Genomic DNA, 10,308 nt, shown 5'->3' with positions numbered 1-10,308 from the left:
CTAACAGACCTACTGCTTGTGTGTTTAGTATGACAACAAAATGGACAGACACTATTTATCCTGGTTAAATTAGTCATCCTTTATTTGACCTTGGTGTATTAACATGGAGAATATGTGCAGTATTTTGCTTAGCTCTGTAGTTTCATACATTATACCGCATTCTGTTGTTCTATGAAAAAATTGAAATAAATGTTTCGAAAACCAAAACAATTTAAAGCTGCATAATCCCACAATTTGGAGGTCACCTTTTAAAAAAATGTCATGATTACTTTTTGAAATAATGATCCCTGAAAAATATTTATAAATATTATTATGTCAGTTTTGAAGACATACATTTTAAAATGTAATGATATTTTACTTAAACATCAAATGTAAAAATATAACTTCACACCAGAGGGATGGATAAGACCAGAAGTTTTTTTAATGAGTTGACAGGTAGCTGAATTATAAACACGTTTGTCTCTGCAATTAACTCCCAGTCTGTGAATACCAATGTAAAGTTAGGCTTCATGTATTTGGACAGAACGGGTGTAGGTCAATCAATTCATGTCATTTTTAAAATTGTACATCTTCAAAATCAACTTGAGTTCATTATTTTTAATACTTAGAGAACTTCTTAAATGATGATGGAATCCTGTAGCATTTATAATAAAATGTTATTTCATTAAAAACTCCATCTAAAGCAATCCCTTTGGAGATTTCCCCCCACTTTTTTAAAGCAAAGATTGAAATTTTGTTTACAAGTGGTGCTGAACTGGATTCTATGTTGGTATTTCCCATCTATCGTAGGCTCTGGAGCAAGCAGCACAGAATATGGGTCTGTGGCACTCGTCAATAAGATGGCCTCTACAGCATTCTGATTTTGGAGAAAACATATACAAACAGCTCTGAACACAAATAATTGTCAAATCAAATTTTTGGTGAACATTATTTCATCTGGGCGATGCGGCTTTAGCCGTGTCAGATTATATAAGGTGGGCTGATGGCACAGCAAGATGGTTCATTGACACAAAGCAGCATGGATTAGAAATGGGTTTCTGCAGAAAGAGCTTTCAGTCAGTCAGGTTGTTGGAGGGGTGATGCCAAATGGAGGCAAGTTAAAATGGAGGGGGGAAAAAATCAGAAGGCAAGCCACTGTAGGCCACTCTTGCATATCTTCCAGAAGGCAGTTACTGACCAATGTTGGTAGGTGATTGATGAAAGATCACCTGTCTGCCATATTGGACCTGGAATGGTGCATGGCAGAGAAGGACTTAAAAGAACAGAGAAATAAAGGATTTAAAGAGAATTAAGAGCTCTCCCAGTGGCCTACTGAGCCACACATAGACCATAAAGGTCCCAGGTTCAATCACTTTTTTGTACTAGCCAGTCCACCATCTTCAGGGGAGGAGACATACAGGGTGAAAAGCAGAGGGGGAAAGAACACTAGAAAGAAAACTGGTTGTACATCTTCCTTAAACCGTATTACCCAAGCCTTCATTGATCAAAACTGCATCTTCCTGTGTATGTCCTGTACTGGAATTGATTGCAAACATACAAGATACACAGGATGGAAAACAGTCACTATAAGCAAAAGGATTGAGTTTTTTTTGTAAGGAGTATAACTATACATTCTTATAACTTCACAATATACATTTATAGGTTGATTCAGCACAGATTTTTATTAATATATTGATACCATTTAAACTACATTTTAAACACAGAGATGGTAATATTTGTAAAATGGCTTATATGGTGGCTCTGTTGAAATAATGCCCTTTTATGGTTGGGTTTTAGCCCTTTGGGAAATATGGTATGATTTATTAATTACATGCAATAGATCTAATATTAGCTGGCAATGCTACAGTGGAAGAAAGAATGGGAAGGAGAGAGAATGGGGAAAATACAGGATGAACAAAAATACGTGTCCATACGTTTCCTTATTTAAACTGTTTATTTTAATTATATAGGATTAATATTGCAGTAAATCTTCTAACATGTATACAGCTTTATTAAAATAATATTAGCATTCATTTCAGCATCACAGCATGCAAGCTGAAAAATAGCCAACCCTGAGAGACTGGAATTTATCTTGATCTTCTGGCAGTCTAAAAGTTAACATCCGTTAGGCATTACACATGGATGGAAAGAATTTTAAATTCCTACATTCTTTGAGAGAAAAGTGAATTTTTCATACTTAAACAATGTTATATAGCAAGACTTTTGATCATTTCAAACTGGCATCTTATTGTTATACTTATTGTATAAAGCATTTTCAATCAGGTAACCTCAAGATGATAAGTTTTGCATTTCCAAATGATCAGTCAATTCCTATTTCTCTGATCGAGTGCATTCACATAGATTTCAAAGCAACTTCCTGAATTACAATGTTTTAAAGCTTCCTATATGTGGCAATTAGATGTAAATGTTATTTTCAGTTAAAGAGCTTAACTGAACACAGTATCAAAAATATGCTCTAAACCATAAAGATTTACTTGAATGTTTGCTTAATGATACAACAATAGACAAGTGTTCAATATTGATTTAAATGTCACATTTGATGCAGGAAGATAATATATGCCTGATATTAGTTTCAGGACCTCACTCAAGACCCCTGGCTGAGAAATTGGACTTGCACCCAAAATGGGCACAAAGTCGTCTACGTAATGGCTGGTCCATGCCGGTCTGAGGCCCGAGCCAAATCCAGCTTTGGGCTTCATTTAAATGTCGGCAGCGAACTGCAAGCGCAAAACAGATCGTAGGTTGGGGGAAGACGGGAAATCGGCCAGTTCTCATGCGGAGCTGGATGGTAGGTGGGATAAGACAATGTTGGGAGTGGAGCCTGAAATGCATCGGCAACGGGCCTGAGTTTTTTTTTGGGGAGGGGTCCAGGAGAAGCCACTCCTGCTTCTCCTCGGTCCACAAAAATAAAAGTTAAGAACTTCTGTGGCCATTTATTTTGAGTGGCTTGCGGCAGTTCCTTTAACCAGTGTAGGGCCTCATTTTTCACCTATAAGCAGCCTTACGCCTGTTTCAGGTAGCCAGGCTGCTCATCCACTTACAGGCCCTCCTGAATAACGCATCAGGTGGGCCTTAGGCATCAAAGGTGCAAAATGGGTGTCCGTAAGTTGAATTTCTCCCCGACCCCCTCTCTTTTTATCCTATCTGTATGTTATTTGCAGAATGGTCATTGCACTAATTAAAACATGGATTGACACAGGGTGCCATTTTGTCTTCAAAATTACAAAGTAATTTATTGTCACAAAAATTACGAAAAGTTAGCCATGTCCTGTTTAACATTGCGACAGTTAGCAAAATACAAAGGTTCGACTCCATAATAGCTTTCTCCTATTCAGGCAAAGTAACCTGGCATATGATATTAAAGATCCAGTTCCTTCTCAAGCAAATACTACCCAATTTTGTTGTCATAATCTCCACTTCCAACACTTACAAAGAAGTAGAGTGGTCTGACTTTCATGGCTGTGAATTTCAGAGAGTACCACCATCCTTTCCAGGTGTACCAGAGAATCCCATTATCGTACTTTGCAGTGTAGTTGCCGTGTCGATAGTATTTTCCGTTAAGGTTGACTGTATGGCACCTTTGTTTTTTGTTTAAAAGTGAAAGAGATGGATTTTAAAAAAGCTTGTTACCACAAAAGCAGTATGTAACACATAGAAAAATAGGAGCAGGAGTAGGCCATTCGGCCCTTCAAGCCTGCTCCGCCATTCAATATCATGGCTGATCCTCTATCTCAATACCATATTCCCGCTCTCTCCCCATACCCCTTGATGTCTTTTGTGTCTAGAAATCTATCTATCTCCTTCTTAAATATATTCAGTGACTTGGCCTCCACAGCCATCTGTGGTAGAGAATTCCACAGGTTCACCACCCTCTGAGTGAAGACATTTCTCCTCATCTCAGTCTTAAATGTCCTACCCCGTATCCTGAGACTGTGACCCCTCGTTCTAGAGCCTCCAGCCAGGGGAAACATCCTCCCTGTATCCAGTCTGTCTAGCCCTGTCAGAATTTTATACGTTTCAATGAGATCCCCTCTCATTCTTCTAAACTCTAGTGAATACAGGCCTAGTCGACCCAATCTCTCCTCATACGACAGTCCTGCCATCCCAGGAACCAGTCTGGTGAACCTTTGCTGCACTCCATCTATGGCAAGTATATCCTTTCTTAGGTAAGGAGACCAAAACTGCACACAGTACTCCAGGTGTGGTCTCACCAAGGCCCTGTATAACTGTAGTAACATTTAGTTATATAAACAAGTTAAGTTCTCAGAGGAAAATAAACTGAATTTTTCACTTTCCTTTAAAAATATTTCTTTAAAAATTCTGTTGCTATTTTAAAATCTAGAATTCGAGCTACTTCCCCCTCCTTCAGTGTTCAGGGCTACTACATATTAATCTGGAAACAATTTTTGTTTAATTCTTGTACACAACAGAATATATTTTTCTGAAATTGGTGTGTGCGAGAGAGAGAGAGAGAGAGAGAGAGAAAAAGAGATATCTGTGGTGGGAAACTATATCTACTTTTCTCACCCAGTTTCAGAATTAAGCACTTTTTGCTCAGTTTGAGTATAAATTAGATACTTGATACTATGCTTCCCCAACAATACGCTTTACGTCCAACTTCACAGCAACAGCTTTTTCTGCATGAGTGTCGCATTTCTCTTCAACATATCAATGATCACTTTGAGTGAGTCAGTCAATTTGGTGTCAAATGTTGAAATATGAACATCTTTGAGCTACTGGGCTGTGCACATTAGGAACTAGATTGAGACTGGCCAAACACATTTTGTTTAAGACTCTTGCATCCCATAGAGAAAGAAAGCTTTCATCACTTCCGCTTGGGATGAATTCAAACCCTTGTTCCAAAATTTAGCAGATCGTGTCCCACAGTTTCCAGGTTAAATAAAATTAAATGTTTTTAAAAATCAACAAAAATAAGAAAAGGAAGTGTAAACTTCAAATTTTGTATTTAGCTCATTCCTATTATAAGCTCCTTATAGGCTTGTGGTTCCACATGGAACTGGTCTCGAATGAACTTCGCTGGAACAGAAGTCAGATAGTTTTTCAATAAAAGTTTATGTCTGAATCATTAATTTATCATTTAAGTTAGTTCAATGGTAACTATAGACAGATGGTTCTTCCATGAAGTTATTTTTAAAAACAGATTTCTTTGCCTTTCAGTGATAAGGAGATAAAGCAATTCTGATCCCGTTTGTCCTCTACAAATTCTGAAGTTATGATGACAATGTTTCATCATTACTGGTTCTGCCTACAAAGAATAATTGACTTGAGATGTTGTTGACTTAAATACAGAGAAATAGCAGCGTAGGTTAAATACTATTTACATTAAATTTGTTGTGAATGTTGTGCACTGCTTATTTGGGCATCATCATCATGCTGTAACCCAGTCATGCCTGCAGCTGTACATCTTCACCACTAGGTGGAGCTTCATATGCTCCTTGAGCCCCAGATCGAGAGCTGCAGCATGTCTAATGCAGAGAGAAATTCACTTTATCCCAACTGTATGTGGGCATTATTTTTTTTACACAGACTGTTGTTAGAACATGGAGTGCCTTACCAAAAACAGTAGTGAAAGCAGAATTTTGTAATTGTTTTTTAAAAGGGAAGTGGATAAATATTTTTTAAAAACCTAAATATAAAGGTATGGGAAAAGGGCAGGGGATTGGGACTAGCTCTTGCAGAGAGCGGGTACTGGTGTGAAGGGCTGAATGGCCTCTTTCTGTGCTATAAGATTCTATAATTCTATGGGACATTGCAACCTAACGACCACGCCTGTGCAATTCCAGCAGCAGTCACTGGATGACCCTAGTAACAGGACAGAGGGTGTAGAAAATGGAAACGTTACATTGGTGCTGTATTGAGTTTCAGGTACTTGGACAGTATAATGTCGAAAGTGTTTTCCATTATACATGATCTGTCAAATCTAACTTGAGACTGTTTGATATGGTCAATGAACAAAAAGAACATTGTGCCATAATATGCTGTGGCAGGGTATCTCACGGCATCTGCCGTTAGTTACACTTGCCCTTGCACATTTAGGATTAAAAAAAATTTGCATGTCAAGTTGCTGAAAGTGCGAGCTGATAACGTCACAGCGAGGGAAACCGGGCACCTGAGACCTGAGTGAACAGGGCAAGCAATTGTGTATCTCCTTAACCAATCAGATTGAAAGAGTTTGAAATTAACAGACTGAGAAGAAAGTGTAAATTAAAGTGGGTGAATTCAATGTCAAATCAGGTACAGAGCATGAAAGAAAGTTTGGATTAAGAGAGAGAAAAAAGAAAGAGACAGAAAGGAAAAGTAAAACATTTACATTTTTTAAACATTTTTACATTTTTTGAATCTCCAACAACAATTAAAACCTGAAGGAATGAGACTCCACACTTGTAATGTAGGAACTGAAAATTAACTATTACAGCAGTGACTACACTTCAAAAAGTACTTCATTGGCTGTAAAGCGCTTTGGGATGTCTGGTGGTCGTGAAAGGCGCTATATAAATACAAGTCTTTTTTCTTTCTTTCAGAGAGGTTGACTGGCAGTAATTAACACTTATCACATTGTTAAAAGGGTACTTAGACTGGAATGGACAAGACTTAACTTTCTGTGAGGTGTTTAGTTCGTATCTACCACGCAAGTACAGCAACTTTACACCCCTCAATGCATTTCAGTGGTGAGGCAGACAACGAGATGCTGTTTCCAAAGCTAACGATGGAGCAGCGCATCTCGTACAACAACTTTTGGATTTCCGCGTTTAACCTCATTGAAACTTATAAAATTCTAACAGGACTAGACAGACTAGATGCAGGAAGGATGTTCCTGATGGCGGGGGAGTCCAGAACCAGGGGTCACAGTCTAAGGATAAGGGGTAAGCCATTTAGGACTGAGATGAGGAGGAATTTCTTCACCCAGAGAGTGGTGAACCTGTGGAATTCTCTACCACAGAAGGCAGTAGAGGCCAATTCATTAAATATATTCAAGAAGGACTTAGATATATTTCTTGAGGCTAAAGGGATCAAGGGATATAGGGAGAAGGCAGGGACCGGATACTGAATTTGGATGATCAGCCATGATCTCATTAAATGGCGGAACAGGCTCGAGGGGCCGAATGGCCTACTCCTGCTCCTATTTTCTATGTTTCTATGTAACCGCGCATCTGCCCTTGCCTGAAGTTGCTGTAGCATTTGCGCATAAATAACGGTGAGCAGCATTAGCCTCTCCGTTATTTTGACAGCAAATTATGGCCCGTTATATTTTCCAACCACATTTATTGTTTCTAGCAAAGAACGTGTATACATACGTTCACACACAGTATTGCAAAAATAACTAACTCTATACCTGTTAAACCACCAACCACATTTATTTTCTTGAGCGCAACTCCCCTGCAGGTATCTGTCATTATCCTGGTCTGAAGTGCTGAATTGCATCCCATTGTGAGAAGCTGACCACTGTACCTGTGGGATCAAGCCACCAGACAATGCATCCCCTGCATCCCCACCATAGATTCCAAAGGTTAGCCTGTATTTATCCTGGTTTAAAGTAACAAAAACATATGTATATGCTGTCACTATATGATAATTTAATTGGCAATACAATTGAGAAATAAATCAATATCTATAACAAGTTTCAACTTTTCTCACCTTTTCATCTGAGATGCTAAATTTTTCATACGTAGCATGCTTCCTTTCTCCATTCCAATCAGTGAGGTCTATCTTTATCATATACTTCCCTGCAAGGAAATTATTACGAGCCAAAATGTCTATTTTGTGATAATTAATTCAAGCTGCATTATTTCCTTTACATTAATTGTGGCACAATTAGGACTGGTTCAACAGTCCAAAGTTGAATATACTCTTACCTGCAGCCAGAATTTGGTGTATATTTTCATTTCCAAGCCAATATTCATCTTTCCTCCCTTGAAATAATCCAAAGCCTGATTTATAGTCATCCCAGCCTCTGAAGAAAGTATAAATTGCATTAAGAACAAAATCTATTAGTTTTCTCTTTATTTCAGTCCATTGCAGTTTTATGACTCGTCATTTTCAGACATTAGTTATTCTCACAGTTTTGCTTCTTTCTATGACCCACGGGTACAATTATTAATTCATCAATCAAACAGTAATTCCTTGATGCTGAAGATCTGCTTGGTAATTACAACATTAATAATATTTGGATGCCATGATGTAAATAGTATCCTGCAGTTACCAAATCTTAATTCTACAATTAGAGTTAATGGGACATGAATTATAGAGTCCTCACTTCAAAATGAGAGTGCAAAATTGCTTTGATGAACCCATGTGAGTTGTTTAAAACCCTGAATGCCAATTCAACATAAAAGAGGAGCTGCTAAAAAAATAGCTTTTAAGTTAGGCAGCACGACTTAGTAAAAGATACGGTTTATTGACTAGGTAGGGACATTTTACTGCCAGTGTAGCACTAAGGATGCAATATCAAAACTAGGACAAGACTTTATTTGCAGCTAACCTGTATTGAGACAAACGCCAATGTTAAGTGCACAAGTGCACTGTCATGTGAAAATAAAATGGTATTCAGCAGTGCAAATTGGATGTTGCCACTGGTAAGTTAATAAAAAGAGTGGGGTTTGGGGTTGGAGTATAGTGTGGAAAGTCCCTATAAATGGAATCCAAAAAAGACGCTGCTTTTTATTTTGCAATGTGTTAATGAGTAGGAAGGAAGCGGGCAGTAACCAAAGGGGTTACTGTGTACTGGATGGACCACTTCCATAATTATATTGTGTTTTAGGTGCCATTCGGAATACAGTTAGCAGCACTTTAAAACTAGGGACATGTGTAAGATGTGGACATTTCTTTAAACTGCCCACTAGCGAGCAATTTATAACAAATGTGCAGTTCTTGTTAAAAATAGGAGAGTTGGTAATAAGAGAAAGAAGATAGAGCGATAAAAGTAAAACTGGGAATGCGAGAAATTCTGAAATAAAAGGAAAGGAAGTAGAGTGATTGAAGGGTGACTGGCAAGGTCTCACTGTGGTATGGTTTGACATTAATCCAGTTCATTTACCTGTTAAAATTCACTTTTCCGTTACTGCGACGTTGAATAACTGTCCATCCACCGCCATCTGACATATCACAGTATGCAAGAAATGGCCCAGCAATAGATTTTGGCTTAATTCTGTAATACCCACTTGTGGTCTCGCCGCTGTTGTAAATCTCAGAACAATCTGCACAAAGTGGAACTTATCATTAGTATAATTAATTCACGTAAAAGCAGAAATTAAGAAGCCAACATTTGTTTCAAGACATGTTTCAAAACAAAGTTTTCTGAAGGTCACGAGGTAGGCCCTCTGGTGCTACAACGTATCATCCCCTGGAGCAATAGGTTGCAGCTTTTCACCACATTTTCTGCATGTGAATTCGTGTCCATGCTGTCAGGTGAGAGGGCAGACATAAGTTCAGCTCAGCGCACGGGAGTAACACAACAAATTAAGCAAGAGGATAACAGCATGGCTTCTGTTCAAATCATGGTTCCCACCAAACTATTTGATGAAGAGAGTGTGATGAAATATTCCATTCATCACTGCCTGTGACTGTGGTTGGTTTCAGGTTCCCCCCTTACCATTGTATTGCCTGTGACTGTGGTTGGTTTCAGGTTTCTCCTCACCATTGTATTGTGTATTGGAATGTATGGAATGTGTTGTGTGTAGGGCTCCGCCCATACCTGGCCTCTATGTAAGCCAGCTCAGTCTGGCCTCACAGCCAGTACTGCAGACCTCCAGGGAAGATACCTCTCTCCACTGCCTGTTATCTTCTAAGTTAATAAAAGCCTTGTTTTGTTTCGCTAACATCGAGTCTCGGGATTATTGAGGCACATCAATTTTATTAACTTATTTTTCAACACAATGGATCAACTCCTGAAACCCGAACGTTTGGATTTGGATCAGCATGCTCCAGACGCATCAGCACGCTTCGGACACTGGTTTATGTGTATGGAATTCTTCCTGGACAATTCCGCAGCCGTCAAAGACGCTACGGACGCTGCGAGTATGAAACTCGGAATTCTGCGGAATTGGGTAAGCCACCGGGTTTACCCCCTCATCCAAGACGCCGACACGTACCTGGCCGCCTGCGACATCTTAAAGGCGCATTACCAGCAGCCTACGAATGAGGTGTATGCTAGGCATCTGCTCGCCACTCGCGCACAGCGACCTGGGGAATCGGTGGAGGAGTTCCTAGGCACCCTGAAAATGCTTGGCAAAGACTGCAAGTGCCGAGATGTAAAAGCCGCAGTGTACACCGACGAGCTTGTTCGCGATG

The 10,308-nt window shown here is 39.1% G+C and overlaps 1 protein-coding gene across 3 annotated transcripts in view; it reads right to left on the bottom strand.

Annotated features, from left to right (window-relative positions):
• Positions 1–54: 54 nt before the first annotated feature.
• Positions 55–10,308, bottom strand: part of fgl1b (fibrinogen like 1B) — a 45,064-nt gene continuing 34,810 nt past the window's right edge. For all 3 annotated transcript variants that reach the window (XM_085999422.1, XM_085999421.1, XM_085999423.1), the window contains 5 exons: positions 9,056–9,215; positions 7,875–7,972; positions 7,657–7,745; positions 7,355–7,545; positions 55–3,578 (listed from right to left, as the gene is read on the bottom strand). In XM_085999422.1, coding sequence (XP_085855548.1) covers positions 3,389–3,578; positions 7,355–7,545; positions 7,657–7,745; positions 7,875–7,972; positions 9,056–9,215 — 728 coding nt within the window. In that variant the 3' untranslated portion in view covers positions 55–3,388. The remainder of the gene's footprint in view (positions 3,579–7,354; positions 7,546–7,656; positions 7,746–7,874; positions 7,973–9,055; positions 9,216–10,308) is intronic.

Source organism: Somniosus microcephalus, chromosome 10 (genome assembly GCF_052327205.1).
Source record: "Somniosus microcephalus isolate GS21.2 chromosome 10, FLI_Smic_1.0, whole genome shotgun sequence".
Lineage (NCBI taxonomy): Eukaryota > Metazoa > Chordata > Chondrichthyes > Squaliformes > Somniosidae > Somniosus > Somniosus microcephalus.
This window is presented reverse-complemented; position numbering and strand designations above follow the sequence as displayed.